At 40.7% G+C, this 21970-nt stretch overlaps 1 protein-coding gene across 4 annotated transcripts in view; it reads left to right on the forward strand.

Annotated features, from left to right (window-relative positions):
• The window catches only part of ASPH (aspartate beta-hydroxylase), a 103854-nt gene that overhangs the window by 75536 nt on the left and 6348 nt on the right, over positions 1 to 21970 (forward strand). For all 4 annotated transcript variants that reach the window (XR_011855698.1, XM_072151834.1, XM_072151837.1 and 1 more), the window contains 7 exons: positions 1827 to 1912; positions 4023 to 4109; positions 9927 to 10077; positions 12924 to 13060; positions 13224 to 13322; positions 13697 to 13786; positions 13894 to 14031. Coding sequence is in view for 3 of the 4 variants with exons in the window: in XM_072151834.1 (XP_072007935.1) it covers positions 1827 to 1912; positions 4023 to 4109; positions 9927 to 10077; positions 12924 to 13060; positions 13224 to 13322; positions 13697 to 13786; positions 13894 to 14031 (788 nt within the window). In the remaining variant the exon portion in view is untranslated. The remainder of the gene's footprint in view (positions 1 to 1826; positions 1913 to 4022; positions 4110 to 9926; positions 10078 to 12923; positions 13061 to 13223; positions 13323 to 13696; positions 13787 to 13893; positions 14032 to 21970) is intronic.

Raw genomic sequence — 21970 nt, forward strand, 5'->3', positions numbered from 1 at the left:
CTACATTTATGAGAAATTATCTTCACACAGGAACATTTCTTTAATAACATCTAATTGAAGAAATGTTTATATATGGCAAATTAATGAAACTGAATGTGACTGCCCAGATGAGAATACCCCTTGTTGACTTCTTGTACAACTCATGTGCCATACTGTCCTATATGTGCCTTATGCCTCATGAATGGCTGGGACCATTGTCTGGAGCTCTATATTTCCCTGTAAGGCGTTATGTGCAAGATGAGGTTATTACCACCCCAGCCTTCAACAGCTAAACACTTAATTACACATCACTAATGAGCTATTTACATAATTCTAGATAAATGTTGAATTACTAGTAATCAGGAAATTAACATGTGCTTATTTAATCAATTGCTGAAGGAAAATCAATATTTAATTATATAAAATTATTAGCTTTTGCACACATTTTCTAATTAGGCCTCAGATAATAAGTCAGATTAAAATGAGCATTACTTTATTCTTTAGTAGTTCTTTTCAATTGCCTTAATTAGACAAAATGGTAATTAAGCAGTTAAGCATTACAATAGGAACCAGCAATCCTAATGTTTCCTCTTTGTCCTGGTAGTGGCTGTGACATTTTGCATCTGTGCTTAGGACATGCAAGTCTTCACCTCCCCCCATATTAAAGGGATTCTACTAGCTCTCCAATGACCCCACAAGTAGAAACCAAAATGTGCAGGTCACTTTAATAGCTTTCCAGACATTTACTTTTTTTTCCCAGAGATCATTTTAGCTCCTATATTTATTTTTCTGCTTCTTTCTTCTCCTGCAGTGAGCACTGTATCTGAAAGCCTTCTAAGGTCCATGCACAGCAGATAGATAAGGGCAGGAGACTATATGTTAATTCTTTGCACACCTAGAGAAAATTTAACTCGATAATTCAGCTCTGTAAGTAGATAACAATGTCCAGTTGCTGTCTTTAAGAAGTTAAGACATTAGAAACTTTAGCAACTTCTACTTATCCATCATCTGTCAGTGTAAGTACAGCAGGGTAAACTTCAGACAAAAATTTAGAAAAATTGCTCAAAACAGTAATGAAGGCAAAGGGAAAAGAAGCACAAAGGAGCAATATACTTTATCATAGTCATTATACAGTTATCTATAATCTGCGCTGTGATTTACGCAATTTGGATAGATTGTAGTCTTCGTCTGTGAAAGTAGAGTACCAGTATATATAATACATCATATGTTAAAGTACAAATCCAGCTAGGGCATACAGTATTCTATTGACCCCTCCAGGACCTGGGGTAACCAAAGTGACCATAGCAATGCAAATGTTTCGCTCATGAACTCTCAGCCCGATTTCCACACTGGCCCATTTACTACAAAACAGACTGGGAGGTCTACAAAATTGTTAAAGTGAATGTTCTTAATGACAACCTATTACCGTACTTTTCGAACAATAAGTCGCACAAAAAATTCTTTGATTTTCTCAGAAATCAAAGGTGCGCCTTATAATCCAGTGCTCCTTATATAAGAATTGTACTTAGACAACAGCTGCCTTGAACTGTGCACAGGTCTTCCACCTGCTGGTCATTCATCCTTATAATCCGGTGCACCTTATATATGAACCAAGACGTTCTAGCAGGCATTTATTGATGGTGCGCCTTATACTCCGAAAAATACGGTAAATCATTACAATGTAAAACTATGACTATAACATTGTTACTACATTGTTGCGACATTGTTACTAAGATGGTCCGGTTTGAATAACAAAATTTGTGTGTACATTTCCAATATAACGTCATATTGTATGCTGATTCTGAAATGATACATGTAGATTGTGTTTATATATTATATATTTACAGCAAAGAAAAAGAAGCCCAAGCTGTTAAACAAGTTTGATAAAACAATAAAGGCCGAACTTGATGCAGCGGAAAAGCTACGGAAAAAGGCAAGTCTCTAAAATTTCCCGATGATAAATATGGGGGCCACGAATTAGGGCCACTCTCCTCTACTGACAAGTGAGAAAACGGTACACATGTTATGTATTCTTTCATTCTTTCTTTATTTTTCAGTGAGTATTTCACATAGTATAGCCTTCACCATAGTATAAAGATAAAGTGAGAATTTAAGTAACAGGTCATCCCGACCTTTGGATGGGGTTGAGAATCCCACAATGAGCACCACTACTTAGATAGTGTGCGGTCTCTATTGGTCCAGATACCAAGTCTCCTCTACTGACTAGTCTTCAGAGCAGCTGCCAAGAGCATAATCATCTAATGTTTTATAATCCTTAAAGGGAATGTTTACCAAGGGCAAAAGTGCTTACAATGCAATACAAATCTAGGATGGACCTCCACAATGAAACAGGACACATCTGTATAACAATTCCTCAATCGGTGTGGGACTCGGGATATCAGAGACTGCAGTAGTCACAATGAGCACACAATGTCACAATGAGCACAGACATTACACTGCTTTGTAGGCATTAGCCATGTCATTCCTGCAGAAGGGTGAGGGGCGCTTGTAACATGCATGAAATGTTGGCGGGTATCGTGGATGCTAAATATATATCCGGGAGGCTGATTTATTACAGAATAGCGCTGTAACACCAGGGGGTAAACAGAGGCACATCTACTGCCTCCCTCTTCTGGGATCCTGGATTATGCGATCTCTTTGGGTTATACACAGTGTAATCCTATTTGACCATATCTCCCGGTCATAAGCAGCCGACATAAATGAACATAAAGCTGCATTAGTTTTGCCTGTCATGGATGCCTTTGCTCCGGGCTGAATTTAGCTGCCCTCTATCTGCTGAATGTGTTATTCTCCAAGCAACAGCTGTGCCGGTTATTAACAGCGCCAGGAGCGAGGGATCTTGTCATAGTTATTGCTTTTCTCATTTCTATGGTGCTCCCTCCCATGTACATCTGCATATCCACTGCTCTGCTTTATGTATCCATCTATCACTAGATGAGGGCATAGGAGTTTCCTTGCATTTTCATTACCTGATATGGCGTATAGCAGTGATGGCGAACGAGTGCACCAACTACAACCAAAACGCACTTATTTATCGCAAAATTCCAACATGGTGATTTAAAGAAAATTTGATAATTTATGAAGCAAACATACCTTCAGAATGCTGTAGCTACACTGATGCAGGATCGTATCTTGGTTAATCCCTGAGTTAACCGTTTTTTACTTATAAAACAGATATAACATTATGATGGCTCCTTCAGCGCTTGCTTCCGTGCTTCTCCTAGCATGTGAGTTTTTCTCTGCAGGAGAGGATGATGCAATCACTCTTCTCCCTGCCAGACAGAATAATCAATTGCTGCACCATCCTCCAGCTGCTGTGTATGAGTGATCCAGCTCAGGTTGATTAGTCTTGCTTGACTAACCTCCATTTGTAATTACAAGCTTCTGTGTGTAATGTGTTTATGTCAGCCAGCCTGACCCAGCTTTTCCAAGGTTCTGAATTTTATAAATGTTTTTGATGATCCTGCATCAGTTTAGCTACAGCATGATCAATGTATGTTTGCTTCATTATGCATGAAATCAAATGGTTGGTGTTCACTGTGTGAGATTACAGCAGGCCGAGGGAGGGGTAAGTTCTGAGTGAGCAGGGGTCAGGGTGAGATAGTGTAACAGCCTATGAACCTAAAGCATGGAGTGCTCTGGTAAAACACCCATGTGCTCTTACGGGCTCATTAGCATACTTTTAAAAATAGATTTTAGAAAAATAACAAATATAGGAAGATGACCACAGTCACAGGGCCTGGATCTATGAGTAAGTGCCCCTGGTTTATTATGATGGATTTAGATTTGATTTATGGAGTAACTTATTGTTACCTGCTCCTTCACAGCTTTCAATGAAGGAGGTTTATCAGAAATATCCAGCTGTGCGGCAGTCACTCAGAGCACAGCTCCTTGCCCTCCCCCACCCCATCTTTCTTCTTGCTTTCGAGCTTTATGAGTGTTGTAGGGGAGTATATGACTTGTTTTCCTTGGTGCTTTAAGTTAATATTGGCAGTAATTATTCCCTTTCTTATGATTCACAGGGAAAAGTGGAAGAAGCTTTAAAAGCTTTTGAACTTCTGGTGACTAAATATCCCCAGAGTCCAAGAGCGAGATACGGGAAAGCTCAGGTACGTTATTTCAGCAAGAAGCTGATATTTTACTGCTTTGCCTGTACAGTCTAAGGTTAGGTAATGATGTGGGTCCTCTGGGTAAGTCTTTGGCATATCTTAGAAAATTCTTTCATGTCTCATTTCCTCTATGTTGTCCTTCAAATAATGATATGAATGTCATCGATTTGGCAAACTGCGCAGCGCTGCATGATCTGTGTGCGCTATATCGATAAAGGATTATTATTATTATCCAAACTGTGATCAAATGCTCTTAAAGGGAACCTGTCCCTTTTTCTAGGGAAACTAGTTCACCCATGGCACCTATTGGTTAGGGCCGTTCCCGGAACATACAGACCTATGGATTGTTTACTGCCCCGAAAGTGTATAGAAAGGTTCCTTAAAGGTGAATTACTACTTCAAACACTTAGTTTTTATTCCAACTTTTTGATGACTTTTCAAGCTAAGCTGCCATATGTGTATACATGAGGAGTACCACTATATCTATATTATACATTATATCACTTGTATTTTGCTGTTTAAGACATTGGGGCAGATTCACCTACCCGGTCTATTCGCGATCCAGCGGTGGGTTCTCTGACGCTGATTCTGGTCCTCCGGCGATTCACTAAGGTAGTATACTCGATGTCCACCAGGTGTCGTTGCTGCGCTGAAGTCCGTCGGAGTTCACTGGAGTTCACCAAGCTGTGCTGGGTGCAGGTAAGTGCGTGTCGAGCGACACATTTTTAAAAAAAAATACAGCGGTTTTCCGACGGCCACTGCCGCCAAATTCCGTCGGAAAACATCGTCGATGCGCCACAATCCGATCGCATGCGCCAAAAACCCGGGGCAATTCGGCGCAAATCGGTAATTTTAGGGAAACCCAATGGAGAAAAAAAAGCAATTCGGGCCCTTAGTAAATGACCCCAATTGTTTCCACTTTTGTGGGCTCTGTTTCTGAATCTAAGGATTCAGGCCAGTGCTGCTTCAATTGCTATGAATTCCTGCACCTGCTATGTTTGGCCCAATGAATTTACAGACAAAAAAGCTGCTACATCCTGATCTGAAAACTACGAGTAAATTCCCCTACAGCACCACCAGATCAATGGCACTACACAGGCCAGGTCTTACACTCTAAACACAGTCATCCGTGGTGTGAAATTAGTACTGACATGCAAATTTTGGCATGTCTGTACTTTAATCTGCCACCTCTTTTAAGGGTCTGCCACCTGCCGCCTGAGGCAGGATTTTCATCCTGCCTCATGGCAGACGTGGCCCGCATCCAGACCCATCAGTTGCTATCAGTTTCTTGGAGTAAAGATGGCAGATACACACACACATACAACAGATGCACACACACATGCAGTATATACAAACATACAACATATACACAGCATGAAAACGCGTACAGCACATACACATAGCATATACACATGCATAGAACAGGTACAAACACACATATATACAGTATATACCTACCATACAGCGTATACACCATATGCACACATACATTTATACAGTCACACAAAGTGACAGAGGCCACAAGTTTGACTTCTTGTAGGCCAGTAGCTGCTGAACACACGGGGGAAGTAGAGATGAGATACTCCTATCCCTGCCACCCCACAATTTTTCATCAGAGCTCCCGGTTCAGCTGTGTACTGTAGAAGATGTGCACTATATCATAGTATCATCGTTTGTATGGTTGAAAAAATACACATGTCTATCAAGTTCAACCAAGGAAGGGAAGGGATTGGATGAGGAAGGGATTTAGGGGAAACAATTCTATATAACATAACCGTCAATGTTATTTAGGTGTAAAAAGGCATCTAGACTCCTCTTGAAGCTCTCTGCTGTCCCTGCTGTGACCAGCGCCTGAGGCAGGCTATTCCACAGATTGACAGTTCTCATAGTAAAAAAGCCCTGTCTCTTTTCCAGACTAAATACATCTAGTTGTTTTAATCTTTCCTCATAACTGAGACCCTCCACACCCCTTCTACATTGAACCCTTTCCAGTTACAGGGCCTCCTTTTTATGGACTGGTGCCCAGAACTGGACAGCATATTCCGGGTGAGGCCGAACCATTGCCTTGTACAGTGGTAACATCCTCTATTCTTTAGTTTGACAGGTCGGGTTGCCGGGCCCCTGACACTGTGGGCCCCATATCAGCTGCTTTAGCTACTACCCCTGTAGTTACTCATGGATAGCAAATGGAAAAAGGAGGAGATTCTGCTCTCTAGGTCTCTATCCTTCATTTAGAAGCAGCAGCATGTAGTATACTATGGAGAGGAACTGAACTAGGGATTCTAGTAGACTCTCCTGTTCTGTACATGAGCTGTCTACACATGGCCTAATATGTTTGGTTGTTGTCACCTAATAAAAACCTGCCAATTGTCCTCCAGTGATGATGTGTGGTAAATGTCACATGACCTTGGGAAGTGTCCTCATTGGTTGCGTGATATAGATGGAACCAGATTGGATGCAGTGATCACCTCTTCATGTACAACATGTTTTTATTGTATCATATTTTTACACTTTCCCAAAATCTTTTTTAATGTCACCACCCTTCAGACCACTAAACCACAAGCCCCCTCAGGTAAAGTATGAATTATCCTTTCTATGGTTCCATCTTTAATGTTAAAACTCACCCATGTGCTTAAGTAAATCATTTTTGGAAGGTCTAAAATAAGCTTTATTTCAGACGTCCTTATAATGATTTTTATCTTTAACATGAAACCAACACCATGGTTCTAGGTACAACAGAGCTCTAGATTGGGGTGTATAAAAGCTTGCCTCCCACTCAGCCTCTAAAAGTGACTCATCTAAGCCAAACAGTGACTCATTTGTATATAACTGTGGAGATGTTTTTTTTTTTTGATAGGGTAATAGGGGAGATTTAACACAACTGAGGTAATCCTAGAATGGATGTCTCATACCCTACCTGATGGTGTTAGCTTAGTGGGATAAAATCTAGTTCCTTTTAAAGTGTAATCCCCTCTTTGTAGCATTTACTTGCATTGTGTACGATGTGTAGTGTGTATATTCGTATATGTCTAATGTTTCATTCTCTTCTTTTGGCACATCCTCAGTGAATTGTGTGATTTGGGTAGGTGATATATTCTGTATTGTATCTGAGCTGTTGGGACTCTCTTAATGTACAGTATTGTAGTAAAGAAAGTGATTACTTTATTGCTGTCCACCAGGCACCGAGCCATCCAGGACCTCTGAGAGTCCTCCATCTTCATCCTCAAATCCTTTGCTATGTTATTTTACCATCTACATAGTAATTTTACATGAATTGTCATGCCCTGCTGTTTGAAACTTTACAGGCAACATCATAGTCAAGCTGTGTACAATTTTTTATTTAAATAGCTAGCCCCCAGTATATAGCCAGTTAGCACATGCTTACAGTATATAGCTAGCCCCCCACTATATAGCCAGTTAGCACATGCTCACTGTATATAGCCAGCCCCTGCCCCCTCAGTATATATGCCCCCTGTACCTAGCTAGCCAGCCCCTTATGCCCTCAGTATACAGCCAGTCCATGTCCCTAGTATATAGCCAGCCAGGCTATGGCCCCCTGTATATAGCCAGCTCCATGCCCCCAGTATATAGCCAGCCAATTCCTCCTCAGTATATAGCCAGCTAGCCCATTCCCCTCAGTATATAGCCAGCTAGCCCATTTCCCCAGTATATAGTCAACCCCCAGTATATAGCCAGCCCACTGGCTCCAGTATATAGCTATCCAATTCCCCAGGTATATAGCTAGCCATCTGTCCATAGTATATAGCCAGCTTTCTGTCCCAAGTATATAGCCAGCCCATGCCCCCCATAAATAGCCAACCTCTTGCCCCAGTATATAGCTACCCCATGCCCCCAGTATATAGCCAGCCTTCAGTGCCTAATATATATTCATCCTCCTCTCCCCAGTATATAACCAGCCAGCCACTGTCCCCCATTATCTAGCCTGCCAGCACATGCTGCCCAGTATATAGCCAGCCCACTGGCTCCAGTATATAGCTATCCAATTCCCCCAGTATATAGCTAGCCATCTGTCCATAGTATATAGCCAGCTTCCTGTCCCAAGTATATAGCCAGCCCATGCCCCCCATAAATAGCCAACCCCTTGCCCGAGTATATAGCTACCCCATGCCCCCATTATATAGCCAGCCTTCAGTGCCTAATATATATTCAGCCTCCTCTCCCCAGTATATAACCAGCCAGCCACTGTCCCCCATTATCTAGCCAGCCAGCACATGCTGCCCAGTATATAGCCAACCTTCTGTCCCCAGTATATAACCAGTATCCTCTCCCCAGTATATAACCAGCCTCCTGTACCCAGTATGTAATTAGCCTCCTGTCCCCAGTATATAGCCAGCCTCCTGTACCCAGTATGCCAAGCATATAAAAAAAAACTTTCCGATGCCCACCACAGGTCATCCTCCTCTTGCTGACATCATAGTGTGTACACCACCTGTCGGGGGGACAGATGTTCTTAAATGTAAAATAAAAATCTTACTTACCTGCCAATGACGAAGATGACTACAGTAACTTGTACAATCACAAGTGATAACAACTCATCACATAAACCATGCATATGTCACCAATGTTTCTGGTCCAACAAGGTCCATCTTTGAAGTCCTGGGATGGGAGGTCCATTAGCAGGGATGTTAAGGCAATCTGCTTGCTTCTAATTTCAAAGCAAATAACCATGATTACCAAAAAATTGTAATGTCCCTTTAAGAAGTTTTCTTTCAAGTCAGGAGGCAATACAATCTACTCGTCTACTGTAAGTCACGTAACAGTGTGTACAGCACTACTTACACCCAGGACTCATCACTGTATTGATTTATATCAGCCATGAAGGGAAGACATGCAGAGCGAGAAAGATAAAAGTAGAGGAAATGAGAAGGATAAAGAACTGAAAGATGGTGATTTATAGTTATCAGGAAAAATCTAAAAAAAAAACAAAAAAGGAAAAGTAAAGATTTAATGTTGAAAGACAATCAATGCGCTCATGGTTACAACAACCCAATAGAACATCATCTTCTATTAATAGGTTGTTTTCCATCACTGTTTCATAAGGTTTTCCATCACTCTTCTCTGTAGTGATATTCTTCTTGTCAAAAATTTTAAAGGGAATCTGTCACCATATTTCATTAAATTACCAGTCCCCCCCCCAGGTTATAAAATGTTCTTTCTAGAATTCCATCTTTTATGTGAAATCTCACCTGCATTATATAAACAGAGTAGAGATATATTTACCTGAGAAGAGTCAAATTTAGAGGCTGCAGGGGGAGCATCTCTCCCTGGACACCACTATTATTGGTTCTGTAGTACCTGGAAATAAGGTTACATATCTAGACATACAGGCAGTTAAAGACTCAGAACCACAAGCCTGGTGCGATTTGAAAGATGAGATTATTATCTTTAATATCACGCCAGCATCATATTTCTAGGTACGCTAGAACTGGATTAGGGGTATCTGAAGTGACACTCCCCCTCCAGCCTCGGGTAAAATGTGACTCTTCTGTACTGATTTGCATATGACTTTGGAGGAGATTTTTTAAAAAAATAGTTAAATGAATGAGATTTCACATAAAAGAGGGAATTCTAAAAAGGACATTTCAGATCCTACCTGACAGGACTATTAGTTTGATGGGGTAAAATCTGGTAATTGCTTCCTTTTAAGTCAGTTGGTTCTGCCAAATATTATTCCTATCAGGCACCATGTTGTAAATTAAAGCTACATCACATATATGGACAGTGTGTGACACAGTTTTTTTCAGCTTGATAGAACTTTCCCCCTAACAAACTTTATCGTCCATGATTTTGTTGCAGTCTGACGACGACCTTGCTGAGAAGTTGAGGAGCAATGAGATCCTGTTGCGAGCTATTGGCTCTTATGAAGAAGTGGCCGGATTGCCCAATGTTCCCACAGATCTAGTGAAACTTGCACTTAGGAGGAAAGCTAATCGCCAGCAATTTCTGGGTAAGACAGCTCTGAAAAAACCATTCAATGTATTCAAGTTATGTGTGCAATACCCGAAAATTATTATTATTAGTTTTATCTGATCACTGAGGACTCTTAACAATCCCCAATGTTCAGCTGTTAAATGGGACTGCAGTACTTTGGGCCAGTTATGGGATAGAGATGATACTGACATAGATTGCTGAATGCCACTGGTTGCATTGGGGTTTCTCTAGAATTGATTGGGCCCCACGCTAGGAGCATCTAGAACCAACACAAGATTAGCAAAAGAGAAAAGAGAAAAGAGCTTCATTATCCACTTCGTTTTGCTCTTATCATCTCCCCTATTAATCTCTTTATTCTAAAATCTCTGCTGGATTCCCTCTTGCTATAGGTGGACAGAAGCTCATTGATGTATCAGAATACATAGAATTTGTATAAAAAGGGGAGGGAAGCAGTGAGTCATAGCAGCTAGGTCTCCACCCACTTGTACAGAGAGGATTGCCAACCAGAAGTTTAGACTACAGAGATATAAGCTGCTGGTAAATGAGCTTTACACTTCACATAATGGGTACAAACAGTGGGCTACTGGTTTTTGTAAAGTATGAAATGTTTTAAGTTTTATATACTAGCAAACATAAAAGAAAAATGAAAAGAATTTATCAGCTCTCTGCATAATATATATATTCAATGTGTTTTTAAACCAAGTGTGAACACACAAAGCAAAACGCATCAACAAAAGTTATGTTATCTATATAAGTAACAATATGGGTTTTGTTTTTAACATTATTAAAAAGTAATTACAATTTAAAACACATGTTGCTACTAAAATAACATGTATATGCATCTGATGTTGCGCTTCTTCCATTGCACTTCAAAACACAATAGAAACGCATCATGTGAACACAGCCTTAATATTCTTTATACACAACCCCCTGGCTATATACAGTCCTCGACACCCCCCAGTCTGTATATACAGCACTCACTGCCCCTAGACTATTTTTAGCCCCCTCACCAACTCCAGTCTATATACAGCCTCCCACAGCCCCCAGTCTCTATATACAGCCCCCACAACTCCCAGTCTATATACAGCCCCCCAGACTCCAGTCTGTATACAGACCCCCACTGCCCCAGTTTAAATGCACCCCCTTAGCCCTCATTCTGTATATGCAGTTTCCCTACAACTGTTTATTTCCATAAACCCCCCCCACACACAATGTAGCAGATTTATAAGAAGTGTCTGAAAGCAGAACTTTTCTATTTGCCCGTTGAAACCAATCAGATCTCAGCTTTCATTTTCCCACAGCTGTTTATAAAATTAGAGCTGAGCTCTGATTGGTTTCCATTGGCAACTAGAACAGTTTTACCTCAGACACCTCTGATAAATCTCCACCAATAAGTCTATAAATCTGAGGTAGCAATGAATAAAATAATAGAACTAATACCTATTCCCACGCCACTGCCATGTCCTCTTCTTCTGGCTCCTCTACCGTCGGGTCATGTGATGACGTCATTACACAAAATACAGAGCAGTGCAGACAAACGGTCTTGTCCGCACCGCTCTTCATATCACTAGACATATGAGCTATTGATATGTTCCGTGTACAGATGGTCTGTACTCATGGTGGGTGCCAAGTCACCCACACAAACAGCCATTCTGCCACCCCCCCCCCTTCGGCAGAAGTCCCTTTTACAGTGGGGGCCCTAGGTAATTTCCAGGATTGCCATAGCGTTTCGCCGACCCTGTACAGACCTTACCTTGTTAACTTAAAATAGCTTTAATATTTCCTTCAGACAAGATAAACTACAGGTCCGCCCAAAGTTTCTCTTTTGCACTCCAGTTATGCATTATGCCAAGCAGTGGCGTAACTAGAAGCTGATGGGCCCCGGTGCAAAGTCTGTGCCGGGCCCCCGACTATAATGTATGGTTTATAGTAATAGTCTTCTCATATGGGAAAGTGACACCATGAGGGCCCCCTAAACCTCTTGGGCCCTGGTGCGACCACAACCTCTGCACCCTCTCAAGTTACACCCCTGATGCTAAGTGTTGCCTAGGCTGCTGCAAAACATCTTGTCTATCACAATAGAAATTAGATTTACAAGTGAAGCTATGGTGTCCTAATTCAGTTTCAGGTTATATAACAGGCTACGGGATTCTGACGTTAGAAATCCACTTTGACGTGTATATAGTGATATTATTTACTGGTGTTCATGGATAATTACCAAATCTATATTCAGAAACAATTGGGGTTGTATAAGATTGCTTACATCCTCCTGCTCCTACAGTGGCAGCTTAGGGGACACTTGAAAGCCCATGGAAAAGACCAGATCTTTACTGATTGAGAATTAGAATTCATCGGAGAGAATGCTGTGAAGTTCTGAACTCTGTAATTACCAAGTGACATGGACTGGAGAGAAGGTGTTTATACAATGCTGCTGCGGCGCTGACATGACGGGTGGCAGGGCCTGATTACTCGGTGGACTCTGCGTTCCCTCCCTGGATACATTAATAACACAGAACTGTAATGAAAATGACAAAGTTACCCGAACAAAACATTTCCATTATCACCTGTAGTCATTCTCGTTTCTGCAGGACATGCTATTAAGACGCACAATAATAAAATCATATATTAGTCCTGCAGCAGAATAATAGCGTAGCTTTCATCCTCACACCCCTCCTCCCCCAATCCTCATCATTTATTAAAGACAAAATCTGAAAAATTATCATCAAGTGTTGCGCTCTATTGTCAGCATGGATAGGAAATCTCAGGAGAAGGGAAGTCTTGTTTTAACACCACTTTCTTTTAACAACCACTTTCTCTTTTCGTCTTCTATATTAAGCTCAGCTTTGTTTTTTTACACCCCAGGTCGCATGCGAGGCTCTATACTTACTCTTCAGAATTTAGTTCAGCGCTACCCTGAAGATATAACAATCAGGAATGAGCTCGGAGTTGGCTATCTCCTGCTCGGAGATAATCAGAAAGCCAAAGAAGTGTATGAAGAGGTAAACCAAATACAGTAAAGTAAAACCGTTCTTCAATGTGTTCTTACTAAATTCACATTTGTATTAGTTGAAGACCTGAAAAATAGGAGAAAACTTGGGTTCTAGTAAGTTATAAGACATGACTCCCATCATGAAGGCAACTTTTGTCCTTTTTTTGTTCCAGGTTTTAACACTGGACCCTAAGAACGGTTTTGCTAAAGTACATTATGGATTCATCCTCAAAGCAGATAATAAAATTGCTGAAAGCATTCCTTACTTAAAGGTAACAAACAAAATTGTTTCTTAAAAAGGTCAAGCACTAATGGAAGTGGTGCTTATGGGCCACCGAAGCCATTAAAGTCCCTAGAAATCATTGGACATCTCATCGGATCCTTAAAGTGTATTCCCATCTGGACATTTAAATTAATTAATCTGCCATCGAGATACTTTTTTTTTTCAACTGGATGTTATTAAAAATATTTACCTGTTTGAAGATAATTTCCCATTAATGTAGCCATGTTGTCCCTTAGAAATGAGATTTTTGTCCTTAGATACGACCACCTCTACTTGAAATGTCCAGGAGTTACTGCATATCTCACTTTTTTCCTGTGGTAATGAACCCAGGTGGTTAACATTCTACCGGTGCTTGTATTTCAGGAAGGCCTGTTGTCTGGCGAGCCTGGCACAGATGATGGTCGCTTTTACTTTCACTTGGGGGATGCTTTGCAGAGAGTTGGGGACCAAGAGGTAAGAAATCATGAAACCCACTGCAGTGCTACATTTAGAAATTGATCTTTATCTCTCTCGCAAGTTCTATTTACACTCTTTTCATCTCTCTATATAATATTTTTCAGGCATATACATGGTACGAGGCTGGTCACAAGAAAGGACACTTTGCCTCAGTCTGGCAGAGATCCCTTTACAATGTGGATGGACTAAAAGCTCAGCCATGGTGGACCGCAAAAGAAACAGGTTATACAGACTTAGTAAAGGTAAATCTATTTTTTTTGTCATCTTATATATTTTCCACGTGTAATTCAATCCATCAAGTATGAAGTATTGAGTATGCCGAGCAATCTGTGCAGAAAATGATGTACATGACATACACCACATTTATTGCATATTTGAGATGCTTTATGTTGCTCGTTTGACAAGGAGGAGGCCTGAAAGTCAAAAAAAGACTTGCAATCCACCAATTGTGGCAATAAATCGATGGCTTAATTTTAGACCGGACAGTGTCTACATACTCCAGATATATCATCAGTCACTGTGATAAATCTGGACCATTCTAAAGGGAAGGTACCACTGGAAAATGACCTTTTCATGTTGAATATATTTTTGATGATTTTTTTTTTTAAAAAAAAGCTTCATGTCTATCAATATTGAAGGGGTTGGCCTCTTTATGTTAATTTTTTAAAATCAGAATCCACAGCCCTCCTTTAGTAATGCCTTCTGCCATCCATAACATGGCAGAAGATGGACGCACATGTGATCATACACTCCCATGTCACAGAGGCTGATATGAAAAACTGTGTGCAGGAAGCAGACACTGCGCTGCTTCAGCAGTTTCATCTTTCCCCCAACCCTGTTAATAATTTGATATAATGTCCCCAATATATAATTTAAAATTAACATAAAGTGGACGACCCCTTTAGGAACCAACTTAAAATTGAGACTTTGTTATGTCTTTTTTGCGCCTTATGAATGTTCATGTCATTTTTCTTGTGTTACATATTTAATTTTTCCTGTTTTCCTGTTGTTTTCTAATCTTGAGACTTTTTGTTGGAAATGTTGCAAATCCACATGGACACACGCCATAAAAGAGGGCGGACATGTACATATGAGGCCTAGATATAAAGAGATATAAAAACAATGGGCTTTTTATTCCAGCTTACCTGTACAAAGAACAAAATATAAAATGCGCCAACTAGAAAGTGCAATTGGACCCACAGATAATAAATCCTCATATATATTTGTAAATGGAAAAATAAAAAAAGATATGGCTTTTGGAAAGATGAGAGTAAAAAACGCAAATACAAAAATGAGAAAGACCACAGTAGGAAAAGGGCTTGATCTAATCATTTAGGACCAAAACACTATTAAAGGAAAACTACCTCAAGAATAAGCCAAACTTGGTTTACAATGGTCAGGATCCGTTCTTGTTGCTGGCTGCGTAATGCTGCTACTACCACTTTTGCGCAGGAATTGCAGAGAGCCGCCTCTTTGACGTCATTGGTTCTCTGACTGGGGATGGAGGAGGCATGGAGGAAACCGGAACCGCTGGTGTGCATAATTAACAGAATACGGAGCTAAAAGTTGACTAGTGACACCCCCATAGCCACTCAGGCTATGATGAGAAGAGATCTAGAGAAGAAGGGGCATTATAAGTATGAAGACTTCTAAGATGGGGGACTTATTGGTGTTAAAGGAAAGGGGAATGGGGGCATTTTAAGGAGGTGGCTTAAGAAAATTGGGCATTCTAATTGGGGGCCACCAGAGAAGTGAACATTTCAATGCCTTATTCACACAACCATTTTGTTTGGCCATGAGCTAACCATCTTTTTTGTACTAACTCAAAACCTTGTTGGGCTCTATTGGGCTCGGTTACGGAGCAGTGCGTGAGGCCTAATTTTTTTTTATTGAAAAATTCAACTATTAAGAGTATATTGATTCCCAGTGTGATTCATTCATACAAGAAATTGAGATTTTTGTGATCAAAGAGCTATTGTTCTGTGCCTGAATGGGAAAGCGGCTGGAGAATAATGCAGTAAGCCATACTTATTATCACATTCTCAACAGACCCCTAAAATACCAGTAAAATAGACATTTCTCCGTCTGAAACATTGCCCATGAATAATGAGCATCTTATTATTCAACAGATTGATTAGCAGGCATTCAATTATTCACAGTACGCTCCTCTTGTATTTGGCCGCTGGGACCCTGCATTTGATACACTGTATTGAGTTTCAATGTATTTCATACTTGGCTTCTCTTTTAGAATTAGATCAGAAAATGACTACTCTCATAGCCTTATCCTAGGTGTGAAAATCTAACCTTTCAACAAACTTTGCATAATTCAGTAACACAGATTTACTAATACTTCATTTTATACTGCATTTTCTATCTGCCTGGAAGGAAAGGTTAAAGTGTTAGATGATTATAACCAATGTTTCGCATTGTTACTCCCGACCTACACTAAGGTGTGCCATTGTTTGGATGATTGGAACCCCTCCCGGACTGGAAGATTAATAATACACCCTCTGGCTGAGAGTTCTATCAGAGTTCTACAGAGATCAATAGGCCTGCATTAGACTAGCAGTCTGCTTCTGCTATCTATTCACAGAGAGCTCACCCTCTGCTAGCCCTGCCTCTCCATTTCAGAGCCTGCCTAATATTTCTTCAGCCCCAGGTTACTGGAACTGGCAGATAGTATCTTTCTACCTCAGACTGTTAAACGATGCTGTGTTGGAGTCTTTCAATAAAGAGACTGTGATTCCTGGCAGCCTCTAACATCATGGGCCTCCCCTCTACCATCTACCCAGGGATCCCTTCATCAATTATACACCGGGAGTGCCCCAAAGTGAACCCTACATCCTGTTGCGGCCTCCCCCTCTTCTTGCATTCACTCGCTGGCCCTGCCCAGTGTGGAAGAGACCTGTTTGCCTGGTCTAAGCTAATTGTGACCCAACTAGCACTAGGCTGCGCTTTTAGCCAGCCACCCAGGGGAATCCAGCTGCCCCCACACCGAAGGTCAGGCCCCAGTGAAAGGACATTGCATACATAGATTTTCAGAGATTTATAATAGGACATATAGACTTAATGGAATACGATCCACTTCTCACCGAGAACATTGTTATTAGACATATGTGATGATGTAGATCTCACTGCTACCATACTGATCTATAATATGACAGAAACAATATATGTATCCCTCTGGCTAGAACTTGGTAAAAAAATTAGGAAAGTTAAAACCTCTGAAATGATTGATGTCCCTCAACAGGCCTCAGATTGTCCACATAACAGGAAGATTAGTCTTCTTTAGTCGCCCTTTAGCTAACACTTCATCAGGGAAGTTCCACTGGGAAATAACAAAGTAGAGATGAGTGAAGTTGTGGTAGGGCGCTGTCTACACTGATGATGAATTCCAGTCATGAGGCCAGGAATAATCACTTTACCTATTTACTGCATCAAATCTTATGTCTCATGTCAGAGGAAGAACATAGAACAGGCTTTGTCAGACATCTGTCATATCTAAAGCTATTGTCCACATCTAGGGACATGGATGGTAAAACTGATGCCATCTTCACTTCATTATCGTTTTAGCATCTTATTCTTCCATCTAGGTGGTTTTATTAATAAAGGGTTGTGGAAATATTTTAACATTTTTTTTTTAATTATGCCTAAATAGAATATGTTTAAGGTATTTATTCAATATATGGGCAAAGTTTATTTTCGGCATTATAATAATCTTTAATAATAATCTTTACCTATAAAGCGCCATCAAATTCCATATCGATTTACAGATTTGGGGGAACATATACAAATAAAATAAGACATTACAGAGTTATAACAGTCATATGATACAATAGAAATTAGGACCCTACTCGTAAGAGCTTACAGTCTATGAGGATGAGAGGGTGACACAAGAATTATAAGAGCTTGTATCCAGCCATTTTTTATAAAGGGAATGGAATAAAAATAATTTAATACATAAAAAATGCTGTAGCTTGAACCAGCCATCAGCCGCCATCTTATATACAAAGTTCAAAGTCAGTGGAACTGGTATCTATCTGGTGTTTGCCGGTTAACAGACAGGGAGAGTACCCAAAATTGGTTAATAAAGAGTTAAAGTTGCATGCAGTTAGGGAGTGTAATAGACCTACCTAAATAACTGGGTTTTAGGAGCACATTTGAAGGTTGGGTATTAGTCTGATAGCCTGGGGTAGGGTATTCCAGAGAATTGGTGCAGCACTGGAGAAGTCCTGGAGACGTGAGTGGGAGGTTCAAATTAAGGAAAAGAATAATCTAAGATCACTTGCTGATGGAAGAGCACTGGTTGGATGATAAAGTGAGATAAGAGAGGAGAGGTAGGGAGATGCCGCATTATAGAGAGCCTTGTGTATGATGGTTATTAATTTTAACTGTATTCGGAAGGAAACGGACAACCAGTGCAGTGACTGGCACCGAGTGGAGAAAATCATGTAGTGTTTGGTCAGAAAGACAAGCCTGGCTGTTGGATTGAGAATGGATTGTAGAGGAGAGAGTATAGTAAGTGGAAGTCCAATCTAGACGAGAATGAATCAGAGTGACAAATAATGTTTTAGAGGTTTCAATTGTAAGAAATGATCGGATTCTAAAAATGTTTTTAAGGTGCATCTGGCAAGAGCGAGCAACAGATTGAATATACGGTTCAAAGGAGAGGTCGGAGTCCAGCGGGCCTGCTGTCTCGCGGGCCTGCATCTCGGTTATGATGACATCACAGACAGAAATAGAGAGATCAGGGTTAGGTCGATTAGTAGACGGTGGAAAGACAAGAAGTTCCATTTTGAAGGGATTAAGTTTCAAGAGGAGAGAGGACGTGATTTTAGAGACGGCAGAGAGGCAGTCTCTGATGTTCTGGATTAAGGCAGGGGTGATATTAGGTGCATACTAATATAGCTGGGTATCATCAACATAGATATAATACTGGAAACCAAATCTGCTGATGGTTTGTCTGATAAGGTCAGTATAGAGGAAAGCCCTGAGGAACCCCGACAGTGAGAGGAAGAGGAGATGAGAGATCCCGAGAAGGAGACACTGAACTTGCGGTCAGAGATAGGAAGAAAACCAAGAGAGTGCAGTGTCCTTCAGACCAATAGAGCGAAGCCTCCTGAGGAGGAACTGGTGGTCCACAGTATCAAACGCTGCCAAGAGATCAAGGAGAATGAAGAGAGAATAGTGCCCTTTGGTTTTAGCAGTGAGGAGATCATTGGAGACTTTAGAAAGACCAGTTTCAGTGGAGTGCATAGAGCGGAAACCAGATCGTAGGGGATCAAGGAGGGAGTTAGCTGAGAGATAGCGGGTTAGTCGAGAATAGACCAGGCGTCCCAGGTTTGGAGATTAAAGGGAGATTAGTAACTGGTCGGTAGTTAGCACCACTGTAGGTGGCATGCTCGAAGGAAGAGGGATGGACACCAGAAGAGAGAGAGAGCTTGCATTTTTTAGTAAGGTGAGAAGTGACTGCTGGGGAGAGAGACTGTCTGAGATTTGAGTGGATTGGGTCACTAGTGCAGGTAGTGAGGCGAGCAGCAGAGAGGAGTCTACACACTTCTTCCTCTGTGCCCGGTTAAAAGGAAAAGAGCGAACAGGGGGAAGTTATTTTTTCCTTCAATTGCAGACAATTTTATCTTTAAAGTAGGTGGCCAGTTCTTCAGTCCCAAGATTTGTAATAAAAATGTCTTTTTTTTATGCACCCAAAACATCGAAAAGGGGTTACTGCCTAATTTAGGCTCTGAGGCATTGTTTTCCTTTGTCTTCTTTGGAAAATGTATTTCCATATGCCTTACTCTGAATCCCAGAGAAGCAGATATAGCCTTTAAGACTCTGTATGCATGTAAAGACAAATCTAAGTTTAGTTTCTTCCCTGACCCTAAACGGAGAAAGACGTTTGGTGGTGGCTTATTTTCTTTGAAGAACATCTTCCACCAGGATGAAGGATTGTAAACCAAGCACACTGACATACTGGTGTGTGTCCCTTCTGGCAGGATCTACTCTTCTTCTAGCTTCATATGCATTGTTTATTAGAAAAAAGGATTTTCCAATTGTGGAACTTAGCCTGAAGGGCTCCAGGCTTCAAAGGTTTTAATGGAACCTGGAGGCCCTCTGGCTCATTTGCATAAATGTAAAGCCTTTTATTCTTAAAAACTAGGGCATAAAAAGCTTAGTTAGAATGGGACCCATTTTCTCCAGATTGCTGGGGGTACCTGCAATAGGACCTTCACTGATTTACTTGTCATCCCCTTTCCTGTGGATTGGGGGATAACTTAATTAGTTGGTACAACCCCTTTAAGTGTATGACATGCCATACAGAGCACATATGGTGTAAATATAATCCTGAAGCATTATCACTTTCATCTGAAGTGGCTGTTTATGTGACTGGAGAATAACATTTTACTTAATGTATTTGAGAACTTTTTCTAATCTTTCATTTTGGCTGAGTGTCTCTTCAGTAATGAATGTTAGCCCCGGTTCAGCGTAGCTATAAAGCTGCTTTGGAAACACACGTTACTGTCATAGCATAAAGCTCATTATCTCCTCGGAGACAAAGCCTTTGCCATGCTATCACTTCACAAACGACAATCTGAGTGGTTTTATCTACAGTCAAAGCATGACAATTACTGTGTACAAATGAATCTGTCAACTACATACAATGGAGGCAACTACGTGCAAAGCCAATATTCTAGATTATGGAATCCATGGACAAGAGCCTTCACTGTCACCAAGGCATTGGGTCGATATTTAGCTGAGATGTACTATGGGGGACTATAAGATGAGCTTCTCAGTCCTGACAAATAGGAGAGGCGTTGCATTTAATAGACAGAAGTAATCAAAGTGCTTGCACCAAATCTATGTAAAGAATTGAGGTTTGGTAATTGATATGTTGGGGCATGATGTTTCATTCAAGGGCTGTAGAGGGGTTGGAGACCTCATTGGCAACAGTAATGGACAAAAATGATTGAGATGAAGTGAATTGACAGAAACAATAATGGTAAAAGTTAGCAAGAATGACTCCTGGGAGACCGATTATTTTAAGCCTATGGACCATGTGGCTATTTCCAGCAACAAGGCGAAGAATCAGTGTCTGATAGTGTACGAGAATTGTGTGAAGAGTGCTTCACTGGTGCATATTCCTACTAAAAATGGATTGTCCAGTCACAAAAAGTTTTCAACTTACTGATCAGTGATGGCCATAGCATTGGGACTCCTACAGATCATGAGAAGAGGGGTTGGTTGTACCCAAAATGTCCAAGTTATAAATCAATGGTCAATGCTCAATGGATGACATGTGAGGTGGTTGTTAAAAATAAAGTTGAGCAATTCTGTGTTCATGTAATGACATACTCAGAAATTGACCCCGTACCAAATCTCACAGTGGATCATATTGCTTATTGATGCTTTGCTAAATGGAAATTTAGTAATTTGCCAAGTGTGAATGACCTGGCATTTAGCAGAGGGCAGAAGTTTTACGGTTCCAATACTGGACAGTGACTATGCTTGTTCTGTTCCAGCCATGGGCACTATAGCTGTTATATATCCTGCTTACAGTAGGACAACCACTGAAGTGACATTACCGGGTCATTGTGGGCATATAGACAGGCAGGCTGATATATTTCTTTCATTGTGTTCTTCTACGACTATTGTTCCTATAGAATGATACCCATTATTGTGCCTCCGAAAACCACCACAGCTATAAAATATATTACCTAGGCTGTCCACAAAACTAATTGCAATCTGTTTATGTAACCAACCATTACATTCTGTAGTGTTCAATATGATAGGATGTAGTGTTCAATATAATAACCCAAATCATGGCTGTCACCCTGATTATCTCACACATCTTCTCTTCTAAAAACCCCCAGTCATATAGATATGTGTGAAGGCTATTAGCATTTCTATTATGAGCCGTACTCTTATAGGGTTGGAAGATCAGCGCTGCGTTACAGAAACACTGTCCAAGAACTGAAATATATCACTAGTCTTTTTTTTCCAATATAATATGTAAATGGTCCTTCACTTTCTCCTACAGCTATTTTAATATTTGTAGTCAGTGATAAGATTTCTCTTTACGTGAGATGTCTGCTGCATATCAATGAGCCAAGCTGGAGAAGCCACATCCAGGCAAATATCTATCGCTTTAGTATTCCTTACAGGTTATCTGCGTTACATCTGCCG

This window comes from Engystomops pustulosus, chromosome 5, assembly GCF_040894005.1.
Source record: "Engystomops pustulosus chromosome 5, aEngPut4.maternal, whole genome shotgun sequence".
Classification (NCBI taxonomy): Eukaryota; Metazoa; Chordata; class Amphibia; order Anura; family Leptodactylidae; genus Engystomops; species Engystomops pustulosus.